The sequence below is a fragment of the Galeopterus variegatus genome, unplaced genomic scaffold, assembly GCF_000696425.1.
Source record: "Galeopterus variegatus unplaced genomic scaffold, G_variegatus-3.0.2 Scaffold602, whole genome shotgun sequence".
Taxonomy (NCBI): domain Eukaryota; kingdom Metazoa; phylum Chordata; class Mammalia; order Dermoptera; family Cynocephalidae; genus Galeopterus; species Galeopterus variegatus.
In genome coordinates, this window is record NW_007726713.1 from 113307 (window position 1) to 136005 (window position 22699).

Below are 22699 nucleotides of genomic sequence, written 5' to 3' on the forward strand. Positions count from 1 at the left end.
AAAAAAAAAAAAGTTACAAATGCTATATACTAAAGCTCTTAATTTAGGGAGAATTTCTGAACCTCCTTCTAACTCAGGCTTTCTTTTTTCCTTTTGGAGAAATTCCAATAATATTTGTAATCTGGTTTTCCAGTCTGCATCAAATTAGACCACCTAAACATAGCACAGGCAGGAGAATGGAGAAGGGAGAAAGTAAGACCAGGCATGGTAATATTAGCAAAGAGTAAAAACTTGAAGAAATAAGGTAAAAAATCTATAAAAAGCAGAAAGACGAGTTCAAAAAAGACTACAGTGATAACCTTGAAGACATCAATGAAGTAAACTATATAGTGAACAATGCTACATGAGCATTAACACTAGGTTATTAAGAAAAATATTAAACTATGCTCAAGTAAGTTCAGAAAGACAACGGAGTTTAAAATTCATTTTTATATTCAATGTAAAGAGTTGTAAAATAATAAGCTGCCTACTTCATGGTCCTTTTCTTCATACTCTGGAATACAAGGATACGTGTAAATGTTTACAAATTCAGGTGCTAAGAGTTTTGCATGTACAGCAGTACTTTTGCCATCTGTTTCATTTGGATGTTTAATGATGTCAATCTTCAATGGAAGCTAAAGTAAAAAAAAAAAAGGAAAATGAAATAAATATAAAAATTCTAATTTTGTGTTAATAAAAATGGTTTTTAAGGCTAAATAGTAAGCTCACAATAAGTTTCCATAAACATACTTATGACTTAAAAGTCATAGTTTTTTAGACCAAAACACTAAGAATGGTGATAGTCATTAGGCAAACCCAAATTTCTTTCTCAATGTTGTTAATCATGTAATAGAACAACAATTTTCAATTCATTTAACATAGAATCTGCTCTTAAAGCAAAGCTCCAATGTCATTTTTATTTAAGTTATATGGGTATTGAGTCTAATTCCTCACACTTCAGTATCTGTGCCAAGAACTTTTTTTTAATAATTCCTATAAATGCTAGGTTTGTTTACTTTATGCTATTTTAAAAGGAAATATAAGTTTGGTCAAAAGCTTCAGACCTAAAATTCAAGTCAAAATTCTATTCCTTGTAATTCCTTTCAGGTCAAAGGTATTATCCTCTACTGTGAACATCATGATTTTCGGTAGCACATTTTTAACAGCACAAATCAAATATTTATCAATTGTAAAAACAGTAACAGAATAGATGTAAGAAGTGTAATCTTTATATCACAAGTGGTCTTGCCTAAGTATTTCTCTTAAAGTTTCATTATTTGTAATGGACTATGTTCCTGCCTCTCTGCAAAAATAATATTCTCTTAGATATCTTGAGTTAGATTTTTCTATTATTTCATTTGACTTGCTTGGTTTAGCTCTCTTTGTAATGCCTGTGCAAGTCCTACATTCAGCCATGATTATGAAAGTAAAAGCCTAGTCATATCCCCACTATATGCAAAAAGCTCTACTGAGATGGGTTCTTTACTTCAGATTTTAAATGACTTATTGTTATATTAGGTACTCTCCACCATCTCCAAGCCCCCATACCATACTAAACAGGCAGAATTCTAGTAATCTACCCTGGGGCACAAAGTTATTTTACCCTGGAATACAAAACTATTTAGCTGTGTTTTAAACTGTACATATTTAAAACGTATAAACTAATACCATCTCCAAGCCCCCATACCATACTAAACAGGCAGAATTCTAGTAATCTACCCTGGGGCACACAGTTATTTTACCCTGGAATACAAAACTATTTAGCTGTGTTTTAAACTGTACATATTTAAAACGTATAAACTAATACATTTTAAAATACATTACACCCTTGAAACCATCACCACAATCAAGATAATGATCTGCCACTGCCAAAAGTCTTCTTGTACGCCTTCCTTTCCCTCTCCCCATCAACTACGGCTTCCAGCTCTCAGACAACCATTGATGGTTGATGAATAGAGTTGAAAATTCCAAAAGCTATCACTAACATTTCTGATCAGCTGGCTATCTTGAAGGATATCATTTACATCAAGAACACAGGACTGAGTGTTACTTATAGATTTTACAAATCATGTACCTAGCCTATAGCTATCACTAACATTTCTGATCAGCTGGCTATCTTGAAGGATATCATTTACATCAAGAACAGAGGACTGAGTGTTACTTATAGATTTTACAAATCATGTACCTAGCCTATTTTTTAAAATTACACAATAAAAAGAGAAAGTTTTATAGGCTAAAATCTATAATTATAAGACAATTACATGAAATTTTTGCTCCTTGGACCCAATACAGATATTGTCCGTTATCCATGAGTAAGCCTGAAATTTCTGGCACTATGAAACCAAAGCACACAAATAGATCAAATCATGGAAACACATGTTTGTGTTCTAATTCATATTTTAAAAGAAAATCCTTTTTAAACAACAACAGGATACAGAGTAAAACTAAGAATGTTGACCAGAGGGCAGTTTGAATAGAGATGTCCGTTTTCAAACATGTAATCAGTCTGTTTTATAATACTTATGTTTTCTACAAGAGATAAACCTTTCTGCCCAAATTTATCAAAATGCCATTATCAGGGAGACTTAAGCATTTTCCCATGTAATTATCAACTTTCCCAAAGACAGTCTTATAAATTCTAGGGCTCTAATAAAAATGTTTTCTTTCACCTTATTATTTTTTCTCCCCTTTTTAAGAAGCCCAAGAGTACCTTTTATCTTTACTTATGCATTTCTTATGACTTTAAAAAATCATATTCGGCATTAAAATATAGTTACTTATGAATTTATTCCTTAGACTAAAATTTAAAGCTTGAGAGGGATTTACTCATTATGTAGTAATCTTCCCTTCCCAAGCAGGTTACCTAAAAGCAAATGCTGATTTGTTAATGTAAATATAAGGTACCAATTAGAAAGAACATTTTGTAGAGTTTGTATTATTATTTATGTATTAATATATCAAATTTTACATATGACCTTCAAAAACAAACACTTTAGAACAGGTTCGGATCCTATATGGGGATGGCCGGTCACCGCTCACTGGCTGAGGGCGGTGCAGCCGGTCTCAAAGAAAAAGCCAAAAAAAAAAAAAAGAAAATTCTGCACAGTCTAGACCATTTAGAGCTTACCAAACACTTGGCATAGTGTTTTGAGTCATTTCTATTAACAGTGGACAGGAGACCACTGATTTAGAAAATAATCCTCTATTACTAAATTTCTGTGAAAATATCGGCCCTGTAAATATATTTTTGATTTGTATTATTCTGATCTACAATCCTTTTTGAACACCGCATATTCTTAAGATAAAACTTTTAATGGGATACTTTCTTTATATGGCCATGGTTTAAACAAATTAATTCTGTGTATACTTCAAAAACTATACTTTGAAATATAACATTCCTATAAAATAATGGGAAACTTAAAAAGAATTATCACCCTCAAACTCTTGGTTTTTCTGAGCAAACTGTGAAGCTTATATTAGATTACATACTTCTTTATTCTTGGCCAGTAAACTTTCCATTAACCTTTTTGTGTAATTTTAAACCCTAGAGGAGAGCATGGATTTGCCAAAATGACACAGGTTAAACTGAAATTCAAGAAGCAAAGTAAGTGTTAAAGTACTTTTCTTACTTCAAATTTAAATGAATCTTAAAATCACCACACAAAAAGTTTTTAAATATAGCTACAATTTATTTTCTTACTGGTACATTTTAATGAGTCCATGAATAGAGTTTAGTCTTTCTAAACTCCTAATAGCAGTCAATTTTATGCATTATTTGATTTACTCTTAAAAATTCGAGTCGGTACTAAACAAGTTAATATGTATGTAATAAATTCTTCTTTGATTGTGTAGACATGATGTTCTATGGACCTTTTACCTATATAAAAGTAATCATGATAAGCACCAAAAAATATAAAGGTAAGTAATCAATTCAAATCAACATTTAAATCTGGCTTAAAATTACTATAATTATAACACAGTCCAATGAATAGGTATTATTTTAGTTTAGTTTTGATCACTGACATACGCTCCATCTCCATGTACAGGACAGGGCTAAGTCACAAAAGCTTAGGCAAAAATCAACTCAGTTATACTAGGATTGTATTTTCTCAAGGAGCAGTCTAAGGACCTGAGGTAGTTTTGAAGCTTCTTCAGGTGGTCTATAAACTTGTTTTTTTCAGTATTCATGTTTATACAACCCTTTTTTTCTATATTTTAAATAAATTATAATCATTAACAAAAGTAATGTCACTAAAAACATTCATTTCAGACCCAAGTGTTTTTCCAGAGACAAGAAAAACAAGTAAGTTTAGCAGTCTATAGGATTAAATTTTTCATTAATACAATTCATTTTCACAATGATATTATTTTATCAAGCTTACCTATTATGTTAGAGCTGGTACATATGAAATTTCTTTTTAAAATCTATCTTCCTACTTTCAAACTATTAAATTTTTTACCAACCTTCACATGTGGAATCTGTTCAATAGGTACATTTTCAACTGGGACATAACATGTATAGCAGTAAAACATTCTTGAACCACCACATTTGAGACACTTTGATCTCCCACTTTGCTGAGCTTTTCGAAGAACTTCTTGAGATGCTAAGCATAAGTTTTGAAGAAGATCTTCTGAAGATACAAAAGTAGTTTGTGACGGTTTTGTTTCTACAAGTTTTGAATTATTTTCTTCACTTTCTTTGAGAAACACAGGTGGACTGATAGACATTCTTCATTCAAATCAAAGTTCAAGATCTATTTCTAAAACACATATCATAGGTGCACTGTAAAAAAAAAAAAAGAAAGAAAAACAAGTCGGGGTGGGGAAACAAAATAAAAACAGAAACATTTTACTCATTTTCTCTGCAAAGAAAATCACTCAATTTAATTCACAATTGTGTACTGTTATTAGTACTTATTAACAAATATTAATAAGTTTTAAAAACCACTAAATTAGTATGCTTTAAAATATAAAATTAAAGGGCCGGCCCAGTGGCGCACTGGAGAGTGCGCCGCTTGGGAGTGCGGCGGCGCTCCCGCCGAGGGTTCGGATCTCATGTGGAGACCGGTTCCCACTCACTGGCTGAGCGTGGTGCGGGCACAACACCGAGGGTTGCGATCCCGTTGCCGGTCCCCAGTACGGGTGTGACACCGAGGGTCGCAATCCCGTTATCAGTCAGTAAAAAAGACTCGGATAGCATGTGGAGACCGGTTCCCACTCACTGGCTGAGCGTGGTGCGGGCACAACACCGAGGGTTGCGATCCCGTTGCCGGTCCCCAGTACGGGTGTGACACCGAGGGTCGCAATCCCGTTATCAGTCAGTAAAAAAGACAAAAAGGAAAATATATATATACATATATATATAAAATTAAAAAACAATGACCTCAAAAAAACAAATTACAGTTACCTTCCTGGGCCATTCCCTCCATAAAAATAGAAAGATGCTATCTTAGAAAAACTATTTCAGATATAAAGTTTAGGTACTGACAACCCATTTTTTAAGAACTCTTTTTGTTCCAGAAATGGCTATTTTGTTTTATAAGTATTAGGAATTCAATGATTTCATGTAAGTTTCAGCCAGGAATATATTCAACCCTGCTGGCTCTGACTTTGAATTGATATTACGTGACATCGAATCTCATGCTGAACTCTAATGAAAATAGAAGGTTCTGATGAAATCAATAAAATTTAGTTGGATATGTTCTAAAAGATATATTCCTCTCCAACTTAAAACACACACACACATATCCACTAAATATCTATTGAAAAATGAGAGACATCTACTACCAATTATAATTTGTAAAATATCACATAAAGTAAAATATATGATCATATAAATTTTTAAATTTTACAGAGTAACATTTCTACTCAATCTAGGAATTTATATTGCTTTAAAAAATATATACACCATTCAGATTCTTTAGTACTAGAGACAAAACAGTACAATAACTTTCCCATTTAATATTTTCTTCAAGAAGGTTGATGACTGCCAAAGTTATTTGCATACCCTGTAAGCAAGATATCTTTCAAGGGAGAAAAGAGCCTGGGGCCTTATTGATTTGATATGCATTCCACAGCTATAATACGATTATCTTATTATAAAGCCTTACAGCATTGTGGTGTTTAACGGTGAAGCTCCAGAGACTTTGAGTACAAACACTGACAGAAGAAATGCTATGACTCCAACAGGTAACATTCTGTGGTCTCCCAAATAGAAAGCTATCAAAAAGTCCTGGGAAACATAAAGTGCAACCTAATTTGCTAACAAAAAAGTTAGTGACTCTAATTTAATTAGTCATCAAGAGTTTTTTTTAGATTGTGAATCCCAGTGAGCTTGAGACCCAAATAAAGAGATGCAAAGAAAAGATGCTGGTCATTGAAGGAAAAGGAAAATGTACTTGCCAAATTTAACCAACAGGAAAACCAAAATCCAGTGAATATTTTTGCTGTATACTGATTAGGCACAGATTTACATTTTGAGTTGCTCAGAGAAAGTGATATTTCAGAACAATGGTCCAATCTCTTCTTCCTGTCTCACAAATGAAAAACATTACCTACTTCTGACCGCCACGCCAAATCACCTGCCTAAAAATGGCTTTCATCTTTGAGAACATGCCCTCAGTGACTAGAATATAGGATAGTAAGCTGCCAACTTTTCTTGAGTCTCAGATTCTTTTAGAAGTCACGAAACTCTTGGATCTTATCCCTAGAAAATGCATATACAAACACAATATTTTGCACACAATTTCAGGTGATTTGCAGATCTACTGAAGTCCATCAACTGATCCAGGTAAAGAAATAACTAAGATAAAAAATTCATTCTAAGAACAGAAGCTGCCTTAAAAGTTTGGGAAGAGATCCTTTCTGTCCCCAGATATCAGAGCTACAAACACTTTGTTGGCCAACAGAGTGTTAATTGTCACAAGCCAATAATGCTCTCATTGCTGCACTTAGGAAGCTAATAAGGTTCATCTAATCCTTCTTAGTTTGGCTTTGTTCTGGTGTTCCCTGAGGTTTTTACAGAGAAACGTTTTTAGGCTGTAATAGTCATGAGTTATTCAGATCGTGGGACTCATTTGAAAAAGAAATTGGACTGGACTAACTCAACCTTACTTCATTTCCCTGTGTATTCCAGTAGCTATTTAGTGGGTTTGCATGTGCCACCAAAAGGCCCAAGCATAGTAGGGGCTGAAGAATGCATCACCTGCGGATGCAATGAAAGTCAATGTGGTCTCCTGACATCGGATGCAATGAAAGTCAGTGGAAAACTACTGATGAGATTCTGAAGTTATTCTAGGGACCTAAAAGTGCATTCCTCCTGAGATGCCTCAGAAATATCAACTTGTATTTCATTGGGATTCCATCCACATAACTAAATGGATATTTGCGAAGCCTTATGACCCACCACAAAATTCAAAGGGAAATGTTTGTGGCTCCCTCCCCTGCCTCACTTACACATTCTCACCTATGGCTGAGGTAGCCACATAGAAGAAGCCAGCAGTTGTAAATCACGGTCAGCTCTCTTTCTCTGAAACCATATAATCAGGGCTTCTGTCCTGCCCTAGCCAACAGCCTGCCTCAAACATGTACAAATCACCTGTCACAAACAGCAGTTATTCAAAACCTTCAAAACATACTTGTTAACATCAAATATGTGTGGGGAAATACAACCGGAGTCATGAGGATTAAAGAGACTTAGAAAACATTAAGACTGGTACAAAAGAACTAAGAAATAGTTTTAGCATTTTGATGGTGCATCCATCATTCTCCAACTTAGGCTGAAAAAAATTAGTTTTTATTCCTCCTTCTACCTAATCCCAGCCGCCCGTCCCCCACCTACCTGCCCCAGCCAACTAATTATACTAAGTTGTGCCAGTTCTACCTAGCACGTAATCCTCTATTTTCAGTCTTGAAGTCGGAACTCTAATTCAGTTCCTTATCAACTTATAGAAGGGCTATAGCAATCTCTTATATCTGTTTACCTTTGAGCACTTATAAGTGGTTCCACGTATTTGACATGGAAAAATGTACTTAATTTGGAGATACCTTTTAGTGAAGCTATCACTCCTAGCATTCAACTCTATATGAGCAGAATTCTCTCCTGATCTCACCTATTCCTAATTCTTATGCAATAGGAGAAATTAAACAAATACTTGTTAACTAAATCAAAACCATTTCGAAAACTGCACCCAGTAGCTACTGAAGTATCTGACAAACGACCTTTAGGGACCATCTGCAGCCTGGCACAAGTAACAGCCTGGCGATTTTTTTTTTCTTTTGCAAAACAATAATGGAAAAGACTCCCAGCTTTTCCATGATTGTAAGTTGACTCGCCTCCCAATAGAACATTATACAAAACTCCCCTGCTCTGTACTGTGGAACAATTCAGTACTAGATAAAACCCAGTTCAAGTTTTCTTTATGGAGTATTTTTAAGAACCTGGTCACATAATAAGTACAGGTCCAACGACTCATTTTTTACAACCCTCACCTTTTTTATACAGGACTAATGGCCACTCCCACTCCACTCATCATATGGCAGGCGGACTGTCTAGGGTTAGTTTTTCATGGTTCACTGGGGTTCAGTCATAAATAGTCCTTAAATGTCGCGACCTTAAGTATCGATTTTATCATCTGACTCGCCGAACTGACACCTGAAAGTGTTAATATACTTCCGTATGTATCCTACATTCCCAATAAACAATAGACGTAGGAAACAGACTCCTTTGCTTATTATGTAACCATACTCTTAATATTTTAAGTACACTGCACGGCATTCCTATACCATGTACCAGTACGTCTGTACTACTCTTTACCTTCCATGACTACCAATCCCCCGAAACCACTCCAAACACTAAAAAATAAAGAAGGGACTGACTTTGCCAGGACAGACTTTCCTTGCGGCGGAAAACACTGAAACTCACTGCTGGGGAAAAAAAAAATTTTTTTTTTGAGGGAAAACTTGGAAGCCTTTTTCCCAAAGGGCCCGCAAGATCCTAAAAACGCAAGCGCCATCGCAGGGACCGGGGTCCCCTTCACATGCGACACCCAGCGCGACCTCCGCTAGGGCCCTGACAAGGAACGTTTGTTTCCTGCAGCCAGACGGCTCGGGGCTGTCCACCGAACGCCAGAGACACGCGGAGACCAGCACCAGGGGTTGGAGTGGGACTCAGACCTGCACAGCCCGCGGGTTCTCGCGCAGCTCCACGCGTCTTCCGCTCCAGCCGAGCCCGAGCACGAGCCGGACCGTGATCGCGCACGGACTAGGCGGAGCGCTTTCCCAGCGACACCAGAGGGAGGAGCCAGACCGTTGCTATGGCACAGCGCTGCGCCCGCCCAGCAGCAGCAAAGGTAACGGGCGGGGACTACAGCTGGGCGAGGTGAGACCGGAAGTCCCGTCTCAGGAACTCACTCAGCGGGCGGTGTGGCCCTTCTGAGAGACTCCGGCGGGAGCAGGGCCGGGGTCGCCTGAGACGGGCCTCACGCCCTTCAGGCCTGCGCCGGGTTCCCTCTCTTGTCTGGCCTGGGCTACCTAACTGGAACGCGGTATGCGGATTGCAGTACAGGTACTCTTAAGACATAGGTGCACTGAGTTGTGAGGAAATGCTGATGCCACAGAACACCTTCTGTTTTACCAATCCCCAAAATATTTTAGTTGTGGGAAATTACTTCTGTTACATTTTTGTGGACACGTATTTCGTGGGCTGTATAGTAATGAAAGCTATTAGAAAAATCGTTTGTATCTTAATGATGTCGTTTGCATAATACAATAAAAGACATATAGGACAAACCCACTGCCAATATCATCCTGAATACTGAATGGGGAAAAGCTTATAGAACTGGAACAAGACAAGGATGCCCACTCTCACCACTCCTAGTTAACACAGTGTTGCAAGTACTAGCCAGAGTAATCAGGCAAGAGAAAGAAATAAATCCAGATTGGAAAAGATGAGTCAAAATGTCCCTGTTTGCAGATGACATGGTCCTATACACAGAAAAGCCTAAAGGCTCTACCAAAAACTCAAGAGTTGATAAATGATTTTAGTAAAGTTTCAGGATACAAAATCAACATGCAAAAATCAGTAGTGTCTTTATACTCCAACAACAATCTAGTAGAAAAAAGAAATTAAGAAAGCTAGACCATTTACAATAGTCACCAAAAACAAAAACAAAAACCTAGGAATAAATTTAACCAGGGAGGTGAAAGATCTTTACAGAGAACAACAAATAATTGTTGAAAGAAATTAAAGAGGACACAAAAAGATTGAAAGACATTCCATACTCTTGGATTGGAAGAATTAACATTGTGAAAATGTCCATACTACCCAAAGCAATCTACAGATTCAATGCAATCTCCATCAAAATACTAATAACATTCTTCACAGAAATAGGAAAAATGATCCTAACATTTATATACAACAAAAAAAGACTCCAAATAACCAAAGCAATGTCGAGCCCCCCAAAAATAAAGCCAGAGGCATAATACTACCTGACTTCAAATTATACTACAAAGCTACAGTAACCAAAACAGCATGGTACTGGCATCAAAACAGACACTCAGACTAATGGAACAGAATAGAGAACCCAGAAATCAACCCACACACTTACAGACAACTCATCTTCAATAAAGGCACTAAGAACATACATTGGGGAAAAGACTGCCTCTTCAATAAATGATGCTGGGAAAACTGGACATTCATATGTAGAAGAATGAAATCAGACCCATACCTCTCACCATATATCAAAATCAGCTCAAAATGGATTAAAGACTTAAATACGAAACCTGAAACTATGAAACTCCTAACAGAAAACATAGGGGAAACACTTCAGGAAATAGGAGTGGGCAAAAACTTCATGCATATGACCCCCAAAGTACAGGCAACAAAAGGAAAAATAAACAAATAGGATTATATCAAACTAAAAAGCTTTTTCAGAGTGAAAGAAACAATTAGTGGAGCAAAAAGACAATGTACAGAGTGGGAGAAAATATTTGCAAACTATGCATCCAGCAATGGATTAATATCCAGAACATACAACGAACTCAAACAACATAACAGTAGAAAAAACAAATAGCCCAATTCAAAAATGGGCAAAGGAGCTGAATAGGCATTTTTCAAAGGAAGATACACAAAATGGCCAACAGACACATGAAAAAATGCTCAACATCACTCAGCATCCAGGAAATGCGAATCAAAACCACATTGAGATATCATCTCACTTGAGTTAGACTGGCTATTATCAAAAAGTCAGAGAATAATAAATGGTGGTGAGGATGCGGGGAAAGGGGAACCCTCCTACACTGTTGGTGGGACTGTAAATTGGTGCAGCCATTTCAGAAAATGATATGGAGTTTCCTCAAACAGCTACAGATAGAATTGCCATATGATCCAGCAATTCCACTGCTGGGTGGAATGGAAACCCAAAGGAATGGAAATCATCATGTCAAATATTCATACTCCCTGTGTATTGCAGCTCTATTTGCAATAGTCAAGAGTAGGAACCAACCTAAATGTCCATTGTCAGATGACTGGATAAAGAAAATGTGGTATATTTACACAATGGAGTATTACTCTGCCATAAAAAAGAATGAGATACTGCCATTTGCAGCAACATGGATGAACTTAGAGAAAATTATGTTAAGTAAAATAAGCCAGGCCCAGAAAGAGAAATACCACAGAAACGGGAGCTAAAAAAATAAAGAATAAAAGAAAGATGCAATAATCACAATAATACATTGAACTTTCAAACGGAGAGAACAGAACTGAGGTTACCAGAGGTGGGAGAGGCAGTGGGGAGGAGTGGGTAAAGGAAGAATTGGTAAAGGGCTGTGAAAAACGATTACATTGTACAATGTTTAATATACTAATTATCCTAATTTGAACATCACATATTGCACACACGTATTGATATTCAACTCTGTACCCCACAGATATGTACAATCAACTATGTTTCAATAAAAAAAAATTTGAAAAGTAGAGTTGGAACTACTCTGTGCATTTTTCCAGTTTGAATTTAAGCATATTAAGTGGATAAGTTACTAAACCATCTTTCCATGCCCCACACTCAAGATAACCTAAACAGAAGGAGTGCATGTTAACAATTGTGAGATTTAGAAACACAGTGGTCAAATATTGAGCAATGTGTTTATTGAATACAATAAATTTATCAAGTCAGAGATAGAGGCCAGAACATGGCCCTAGAAATGTTTACAATATCAAATTAAGCATGGGTAGTAGAGAAAATGCAATATAACTAATAAGTTATAGAAATTTTGAAAGAGCTCAGAATTGGTTGGATTTGGGTAAGACCTTGAAGAATGATTATGGTTTAGGGCAGTGTTTTTCAACCAGAAAGGGGATTGTGTAGGACTCATTGGTGGAAGTTTTGATCCATTTGTAAGTAAAGAAATCTCTTTAGTCAAAACTACACTTTTTTTTTTTAATGAAATAACAGAGTGGAAATATCAGTGCGTGGCACTTAGTGAAGTTAAGTATTGCTTTATGGAGCTTTTAATGTTATGTACAAGTATATGCATGTATGTGTGTACTAGATCATGTTTGTAAAATGTATTTCTTATTATGTGGTACTGTAAAAAGTATGCAAGCCACTGGTTTAAGGAGAAAGATAAGCTTTTCTGGGTAGGGAAAGAAGCAACAGAAGTATCTAGGCCAGGAATAAATAATTCACAACCATTTGCATTTTTAACTTAATTCTTAGTTTTCTCAAAATAACTCAATTGCACAGATTAAAAAACAAGTGATACTAATTAACAGTGACTATTGGGTTGCTATTGCTATGTAATAAGTTACTCCAAAATACGGTAACTTGAAACAACCACTTTATTATGTTCACAAATTTTGTGGTCAGTAGGGCACAGTGGATCAAGCTTTTCTCTGGTAACTCAAGTGGGAAGACTAGGCATGCTGGCAAAGCTCCTATTTACAACCTCTCCATGTGGCCGGGGCTTCCTCACAGTATGGCAGCAGGGTAGTCAGACTTAGCTTAGGACTAGGGCTCCAAAGCGAGTGTTGCAATGAACAAGGAAGAAACTACATGTCCTTTTCTGACCTAGCCTCAAAAAGTAACATAGTGTCACATCCATCACATTCTTTTGCTTACAAGTGAGTCACAGGCCTGTTCAGATTTTAGGGGAGGAGACTTCTTAAAGCATTGTCAAAGAATTTGTGGCTGGTGAGTCATCACAAGGAACCTGCACACAGCAAGCGCCATGGGAAGTGTTTGAAGTGAGAGAGGTGGGGGAGACAAGCCCACCAGGGGAACATTGGGGCACAGCATGGATAGCTGATCTGCCCCAGTCAGCGCAGGCCCACTCAGTGGAGACTGGTCAGGAATACAAAACTGCAGGGGTGCAGTTCACTGAAAAGACTCAGTCCCAGAACAGAGTGTCTGCACCATCCAGTGTATCAGACCACATAAGACATGGAAGTATTTAAAAGGTCAACAATTAAAACCTGAGCTACACAAAAATCCTTCCCCAGGGAATCAGCAGCAAAGCAGCAATTTAGCTCAACCACAGGGCTCAAGTGCTGGTCCCCACAGGAAGTTTCCCCATTTTAGAAGTAAGAAAACAAAAATAAATTAGTTCCAGTGCAGAATTTAAGTGGTGGGAATAGTTAGTAATCCAACAGAGAAGTGAAAGAAAAGAGAATTTCTGATATTAACCAGTAAAGGTCTAATACCACCCCCCCACCATAAAAAAAAAAAAAAAAAAAAAAAAAAAAAAAAAAATTATGGCTAGGTGGCACTGTAATGCAGGAGGAAATACAGTCTTTTAACTAATTAAATCTGGATCACCTGAAGCTCCAAATGTAAGAAAAATAAACCTTGACTTACTACCTCACCCAAAAGAAAAATCAATTCAAGATAGATCATAAACTTACATGTAAAAGGTAAAGGAGTGTGGCATTTAGAAGAAATGGAAGACCATCCTTTTTACTTTGGGGTAGACAAAGACTTCCTAAGACAAACATGCATTAATAAAAGAACTTCATTAAAATTGAAAGCACTACAAAAGAGTTCACAGTATTTTTGTCCTATGTAACATATATATACTTGTATATGCCAAACAATAAAAAATATAGACGACCTAATAAAAACTGAACAAAAAATTTGAACATTTGCTTCACAAAAGAAGATATCCGAATCGCCAAGAAGCATGTGAAAAGTTGCTCTGTATCATTATTCATCAAGAAAAGGAAAATGAAAATTATCACAAGATATCACTACATGCCCAACAGAATTGCTAAATTAAAAGGATTTGCAATACTAAATCTACAACAAATATCTAAAGAATATTTCATTCTTAGTAAGAATGTATAGTTACTGGAACTTTCATACACTTCTGTTCAGAGTGAAAATAGGTACAACCACTTGCAAAGCTATTTGGCAATATCTACCAAAGGCAATGCAGTCATTCTACTCCGAGTTATATATCAAATGTACCAAAAGACATTAACAAGAATGTTTATATTGACATGATTGTAATAACACATAAATAGGAAATTATTCAAATGTCCATCAAAAGTAGAATGGATAAATAAATTTTGGCATATGTTATACAATACAGTATTACAGAACAATGAAAAACATGAAGTACTATAACATGAAACAACATGGATGAATTTTATAATGTCAAGTGCAGGAGCCAGAGAGAAAGTGTACAAATGCCCTTTAAATGAAGTTCAGTAATAGATAAAACTTCTCAAGAGTGGTAGAAATCAAGATAGTAATCACATTTGTGAGGCAAATGACTGGAAAGAGACAATAGGTTACTTTGAGTTACTGGTTATGTCTATATCTTGATTTGTGTGTTGGTTATATAGGTGTAAACATTTGTAAAAAGTTAGCAACCCATAAACTTAAGATTTGTGCAATTTACTGTATGTGTATTTTACTGTACTGAAAAGGTTAAGAAACACGAATAAATATATCAATAGTACTAACATGACTTGGAAAAAATAAGCAATAAATATAGGTAATTATATTAACATTAGGACTGTAAAGAAAGGCATAATCAAAGACATTTTTTAAAAAGGAATAATAGTGATGGAATAGATATAGTAGACAATAAAAGAAGGAAGTCAAAGATAATTCAGACTTCAAACCTGTGTGATGTGAAACCTCTGCCATTAAAAACAAGAACAAGATTTAGAGAGTAAGAATTTATTTCAAGGAAAAATTCTGTTTTGAAAATCTACGTTTGAAATGAAAATACCTAAATATAAAATATTTACACACAAATCTTTGTGTATAAATATAAAATATTTATACACAAATCTTCCATAAATTATGTCTTCAAAGTCATTTTTATTGATAAAAATCAGTTAAAATGATCAATTACATAGAATTTTTAAATTGATATATTAAGGATTACCATAGCTTTGAGTTACTCTTAACACTGATATATTAAAGACATTATAAAATCATTATAACTGATTTTTGCATTCCCAAGATAAACCTCACTTGAGCATGACATACTGTCTTTTCTGTACCTCACTGGGCTCAATTTGCTAGTGCTTTGTTAAAGATTCTTTGGCATTTATTTAGAGTGAAAAGCTGATCATTTAGAATCTTCCTAGAGTTGAGCTTCAAGGTTGGCTGCAGCTTTAATTAGATTGAGTTCACCTGTAATTAAGTCAACCTCCAACCTATCCCTCCATACCCACCTCTTATATCTTGTCCATATTTGAGCTGGGAGAAGTTTGGGCTGAAGTTTTAGATATTTCTGGATCACCTTTTGGAGTCAACTCTGTCAGGGCCCTGTAATCCAAGAACTATGAGAGTGTGTTGACTTGTACAATTTCTCTTTCCAGCCCCTCCTCCACTGCTGCTTTCTTGGAAAAATTCAAAAGTTTGGGTGTGGGAGGAAAGGGATTGTTTATCTGAGTCATTTGTTTTTGCATTTGGGTGTCTTTCAGACTTCGGTTTGTTCCCTCACTAATGCGCTGACGCCTAAGACTCAGCTGATTTCTCTTCATCTCTGCAAAGTCACTGCACCATGACAGGCCTACGGAAGCCTCTATGGACATACAGAGTTGGTTCCCGGGTAAGGAAATGCCACAGCTTTATGCTCACTCATAAAGGGCATGTTTCTCTTTGGATTTCAGGTTATAAAGGTTTCCAGGTAGGGCCAACTTTATGGGCTTTCAGCCTCTGCAGTTGTACAGGGCCTCATGCTAAGAAGGACCCTGGCACTTGGTTTAATGCTCTGATGTCACCATCTTGAAATTCTTAATTTTCAAACAAGGGATTCTGAATTTTCACAAATTATGTAACTGGTCCTGTTTACTGGCATCCACCATTTTTCACTAACCCCATAGAAAAGTATGATTTTTATTTTGTCAAAGTTTTTCTTGTTACCATGGAAGCATGGTTGTTTTGCATCCTTCTACATCCTACCAAAAGTAGCAGTCTGTTTATGGCTCACCCTTTTAATTTTATCCTGAGAACCTTGACATTTTATATTCAAATTAGCCAGAATTTTCCTACACAAGTTTCACTTTTCTAGTTCCCTTTCATTGAAATGTGGGTATTATTTTCAGTGCTTTGTACTAGAAATGGTTTGATGGCCATTACAAGAAAAAAAAAGTCAACATCTAAATTGTTTTAATTAGACTCCTTTATATTCTGTGCATTTTATAATATACTGTTAGTTCCTTCTAACCAAACTGCTATACTCACTATTCCTGAAGATAATATATCATGAACAATATATATATATATATCTTAATATAATATATATTATATAATATCTTAGAGACAGAATAATATCATTTTTCTGTCTCTTAAGCCTTTTGTGCACACCATCTCTCAAATCTCTGACGCTTCTCACTGCACAGTCCTACAATCCAATCACCTCTCCAAGGCTCCAGCTTTCAATTACCATAATAGGATTTCCCACCCTCTTAACAGTCACAGTGGTGGCCAAGTTTCTAATATACAAAACTTGGGGGACAGAACTCAAGCTTCAATGAGTTTGGGGGGGACAATTCAATCCACTACAACTAGCCCTAGAGCTCCATGTTTTCAGTAAAATGTCCTTGACAGCTATATGCATCTTTGCTTCTGTCTACATACCTATTTTCTACAATGGTTGTCACATTTACCCTTTATTTATTATTATAGTATTATCGGTTATGTATTTACTTATTTATCATACATTTTAAACAATATTAAGAGAAGATATTATTTTCAATCTCAAATATGCAATTATTTTTATAAAACATGGCCTTGTGATTTTGTAATCTGTACAATTTTATATATTGATGTGAAATATGTGCTTTAGTAAATAAAAATGTAAAGCAATCTTTTCAGCAATGTCACCATAACTATTAGGGTATTAGACTTCTGAATTCCTCTTATTTTTGCCTTCTCACTGGTTTTTCGCCCTCTGTAAATGTTTTTATTATTATTTTTCTAATATGTACACATTTCTGATATTCATCTACTTGTTTATTCATTAATTTATGCACACTTTAAGTACGTATTATGCATTGACTACTGTGTGAAATTTGAACAATTCATCGATGATTGGACCAGTTTTTATCCTCATAGATATGAATCTGCTGTATGTTACCAGGGAGAAACTTTTGGGAGGCCAAAGAAGGCTTCCTAGAAAAAGTGACTTTTAACTTGATATCTGAAATAAGAAGGCCAAGAAGGGATTGAAAGGAAAGGGTTTGGGACAGGGAGGCTTGTAATCAGAAGAAAGAATAAGTGCAGAGTCTCTAAAGTAAGAAGTAGCAAGGTGTGATCTCGATTAAAATTATTTGTCCAACGTTGAATACATTTTTGACTCACAAAGAAACTACTAATAAATTGAGATTATTATTTATTAGACTGAAACATTCAAATATTTAAATTATTTTCACCATGTCACTAGTGTTACTTTTTACAATACTTCATCAGCAAGAAGAGTATGTTATATTTTGAGCTCTGGATTTATTATAGACACCATCCACATTAGCCTAAAATACCTTGGAACTCTTGCAGGAATATGAAATGAGAACATTCAGCAAGATTCATGTGAAGTTTTTCTCTAGGGGCAGTGTAAAAGAAGTAATCCTTTTACAGAATTTGGTTTGGAGGCTCAAACTTCAAACATTTATCTCTGTCCCTTTTCAAAGTGCAGGGACGTTACAAAGTGAGTATTTCATAATAACTTATAGCACTGAAAATTATAACTTAGTATAGTATCATATTTTATTTAAGTAAATTATGTGTAAGCATTATGAACAACCTCAGTTTATGTCAATATATGTGGATTTTACTTCATTAGGAAATGAAAGAACCTCCAAAGAACATTGAAGAATTCTTAAAGTTTCAAAATTGGGTGAGTAGTGCATCCTATTTTATATGGCAATACATCTTTTTAAAATATCAGTTATGGAGATGTGGAAGGCATAGGAAAAGACCTTAAGAATAGAAATTTGAGAAATTTGTTTCAATGTGGGAACTGTTTATAAGTATTTATCTCCTTTCACTAGGCTCTATGCCGTAGCCATTTCCTCTTCTAAAAATTATATTCTCTTTTTCACTTTTTAAAGCATGTAGCCCCATACATACATTTCTATATACTCTTGCTAATATGAGATTTTTGTCGTTATGTAGAAAGTATATCTGACAAGTATGCTTACTTACCTCATTTATCCACACACCACAGCTAGGGCTTGCAGATAATTTGTAGAGGTGTTAACATCAATATTCCATGATTGTTAAATCAGAGTGAAATACTAAAAATGTGTTTTCATGTTGAAAGCTCATGTTTCCATTGTTGTGTGTAACTACTGACTTAGTCAGGAGTTATTGGACTTGCTAAGGAGTTTTCCTGTATCAGAGTGAAATACTAAAAATGTGTTTTCATGTTGAAAGCTCATGTTTCCATTGTTGTGTGCAACTACTGACTTAGTCAGGAGTTATTGGACTTGCTAAGGAGTTTTCCTGCGGGTCTATGCACTTGCAAGTGTGAAGTTCAGTTTTGTTTTGCATTGAGGAGTGTCAAGTAAGGGCTAGGATAAAGATGTCAGTGTAGAAGACATAGAGAAAAGGTGGCTTTTTACGAGACATGTTTGCATTTTGAGTAAATTGGAATATAAATAATTTTCATCTATTTATGCTTGAAGATAAACATAATTTGCTGTGACCAAACTGTTGACAATGAGGTTTCAGAAATATCTATTTTTAAACATTTTCTGTTCTTTATTTGTTTAAATACATTTTTCCCCAGTGTTTTGGGAAAGGATTGAGTTCCCTTTAGGAGCAAATAGAAAATGAAGGCATTCCTAACTTACAAAAGTTTATTTCAATCACTGTGTCAGAACCAAATATTTTGAAGTACTTCTAGGACAAGATTATTGACATTATTTTGATTTAAATAATGATAGAAATGTGCTGCAGACTAATGACAATGTTTGAGGCCCTTTTAATGATAAAGGAGAAGGCTTATAATTAAACTTAAGCTAAATTCAGCAAATAATTAAGACATTTGTATTATGCCATTATATACATTTGAGGACCCACGATCTCAGCTGAAAATTTCTAATTATTTGAAGTGGAAAATACATAATCCCTCTGTTTAAATTGAGAGCGATGCTAATCAAATCAAGATCATAGATTCGATGTCAGCCTTTCACTAATGATGGAATAATATCAAGCCCTACACAGATATTTCTATACACTTTTGCTAATACAAAATTTTTATCTTGTGTTGCTGATAACACCAAGGTCCAGGGTTCAATCCCTGTACCAGCCAGCTGCAAAAAATAAAAAGTTTTATGTCTTATGTTATTTATATCTTAAAGAATATCTGACAAGTATGCTTACTTACTTCATTTATACACACACCACAGCTAATACTCACAGGTATTTTGTGGAGGTGTTGCATCAATATTTCCTGATTGTTAAATCAGAGCGAAATATTAAAAATGTGTTTTCATGTTGAAAGCTCCAGTTTCCATTGTTACACAACTACTAACATGTCTTATTAATAGTATACCAGTAGTATCATCTTTGTATGCAAAGGACATATTTATATTTGTATACCTATATATATTTATATTTATAGCTCATATATATATATATAAACACACACATATATATAGCCTTCAATTTTTATCACATAGCATTTGCTAAAACAACATATCAGATTGTATCATTTTGTCTTTTACGAGCTCATCTGTAAATCTGTTCTTATTGTCTGAATTTCCCAATCAAATACTCATATTCTGTAGCTATGTTTTAAGGTTTGACTATGTCTATGCATTGCCAAACTATTGGATATATGAAAATATCCAGGAATAAAATAACTAGATGTTTAATTCTTTGTTTGCTGGACAAAGTCTCTGTCTTACAGGCAATGGTAACAAAGTAATAACTGCCACAAATTCATTTAAGAAATATTTCTGAGCACCTACTATGTGCCAGGCACATAGATGCTTAGGTTATATCAGTGAATAAAAACAGGAAAAGATACCTGCCCTCATGGAGTTATTCTTTTAGAATTAAAATATGTTGGGGCCGGCCCGGTGGCACACTGCTACAGTGCGCCGCTTGGGAAGATAAACTTCTTATGGCTTCCTGGAAAGTCTATTTTATTTTCTTTTTTAGTTCTCAAATATAAAAGCAAAAGTATGAGTCTCCACAGTAGTGTAGTGGTTAAGAACTGAGGAGGCTCTGGTGTCAGATTGCCTATGTTCAAATCCCTTCTCTGCTATTAACCAGCATTAGAACAGTCCCTGTAGCCTACATGTTAGCTTTTGGTTTATCTTGTCCGGTATTTTTTTTTTAATCACATCATCTAAAGTCCTCTCTCTTTTGACATTTCCTACCATTTCTGTCTTTCTTTTGTAATTTTAGTATTTTATACCTTCTGTTCCTATCTTCCCCCTCTTCTATCTCTTATGTACATTTTTGCCTACAATGATTTCTATTCTCTCATTTCTCTATTGATTAGTTCCCATATTCTTTTTATGCTGTTCCCCCTTCACTCCATCACTAGTGTTTCTATTTTTATTTTCACAAAAATATTTTTATATTTTATTTTTGTAATATCCTCTTGTTCTACTATTGTGGCATCATGGCCAACTTTCTTACTTATCCTATTCATTCACTTATTTAGTGATTTTTATTTTCTACGTATTATTTGCCAAGCATTTTTCTGGACACTGGAAATACAGCTATGAACAAAACAGGCAAAAATCCCTACCCTTGTGGAATTTACATCCTCCTTTTCCTTCTGTCCTATTTCTCTATACTGTCAAACATTTTTATTCTTTTTTCAGTTCTTCAGGTACTGAAAGGGTTGATTCAAATTCCTTCCTTATGTATATATATCACATTTGATCTTCTCTTATTTATTATTCTATTGTCTTTTTTTTTTTTTTTTTGCTTCCATGTGACTTTTATCTGGTAGTCTGTAAATACATCTTCCCTTAGCTCATAGGTATCAATTTTTTCTAACAGACCTGCCAGGTTTGTAATTCAGACCTGAGGGATACTCAGATCCCTACTGTAATTTTTCTCAGAGGATCAAACACATAACAAATACATAGTCAATTCTTGCTTTACTGACCTTGTTTTAAATAAGATAAATATTTTCCTGGAATTACCACTAAGGACCATAGTGCTATAATGGAGAACTTAACTCTGCAAGGAACAGGAATTTCTAGTTCAATTCTTTTGTTCCTTTGGAATTTGAATACATTTATTTCCTTTGAATTAATGTAATTACTGTGTAGCCTGGATGCTTAAACCTTGGTAGTGTTGACTTCCCCTCTGGAGGCAGTAATGACATCAATTTTGCCTGTCAGCTCATCTGCCTATTAGCTGCTAGTTGACTCCTGTTTACTCTCCCTAGATCTGGCTACAACATTTACTTTTCAGATGATATTTTATCCAAAGGATCTGGAGGAAAAGTATAAAGGAATAAGGAAGGAAAATAACTAGAGAGATGAGAGGAAAAAGCAGATTATGATCTACTACAAGATCATCATCTGGTATCCATTTAAATAGGGCTATTTAAACATCACCTTCTTTGTGTTAATGGCTTTGGGGCTCCAGTCAATCCCTTGATTACGTTAATAATGTAGAGAAGACAGAGTTTTATTGGCCTTATAGAATTACAGGATACTTTATTCATACTTCAGTATCTTGGGAACAAGGATTGTGATATCTCAAGTCTGGCACAAAGGATACATTTTCATAAAGGTTTGTACATACTGTAAAAATCTTCTCAAATTCCTTTTAGTCTCACCTCACTCCCTCAACTCCCCTAACAATAGCAACACGTGACCCATAAAGACTGTGTTTTCAAATGCAGCTGTCATTACAAATTGAAAATGTTTGTCTTCAAGGATTTTATTCTGTGATATTATCTTGTTTTTCTGAGATCTTTGGATTTGTTGCCATAATTTTCCAGATTTGAATGCTCGAAAACTTCTCCAAGTAGTTGTGTATCTTTTTTTTTGAATTTTTTGTCAATTTATTTGGCAAGATTTATTTTTTTATTATTATTTTTTATTTTTTTCCCATAATTTTCCAGATTTGAATGCTCGAAAACTTCTCCAAGTAGTTGTGTATCTTTTTTTTTTGAATTTTTTGTCAATTTATTTGGCAAGATTTATTTTTTTATTATTATTTTTTATTTTTTTCTTTTTATTTTGTCAATATATAATGTAGTTAGTTATTGTGTCCCATCACCAAAA

General features: G+C 35.1%; 2 protein-coding genes across 3 annotated transcripts in view; one reads left to right on the top strand and one right to left on the bottom strand.

The window, feature by feature from the left end:
* Nucleotides 1–9232, bottom strand: part of DTWD1 (DTW domain containing 1) — an 18044-nt gene extending 8812 nt beyond the window's left edge. The window contains exons 1-3 of one of the 2 annotated variants that reach the window (XM_008570430.1): nt 9154–9232; nt 4444–4762; nt 471–614 (exon numbers count right to left, since the gene is read on the bottom strand). In XM_008570430.1, the coding sequence (XP_008568652.1) occupies nt 471–614; nt 4444–4707 (408 nt within the window). In that variant the 5' untranslated portion in view covers nt 4708–4762; nt 9154–9232. The other variant, XM_008570431.1, reaches the window with a different exon arrangement.
* Nucleotides 9233–15980: 6748 nt separating this feature from the next.
* FAM227B (family with sequence similarity 227, member B) overlaps nt 15981–22699 on the top strand; it is a 266420-nt gene continuing 259701 nt past the window's right edge. The window contains exons 1-2 of the mRNA XM_008570440.1: nt 15981–16044; nt 18277–18330. Of these exons, the coding sequence (XP_008568662.1) occupies nt 15997–16044; nt 18277–18330 (102 nt within the window). The 5' untranslated portion in view covers nt 15981–15996. The remainder of the gene's footprint in view (nt 16045–18276; nt 18331–22699) is intronic.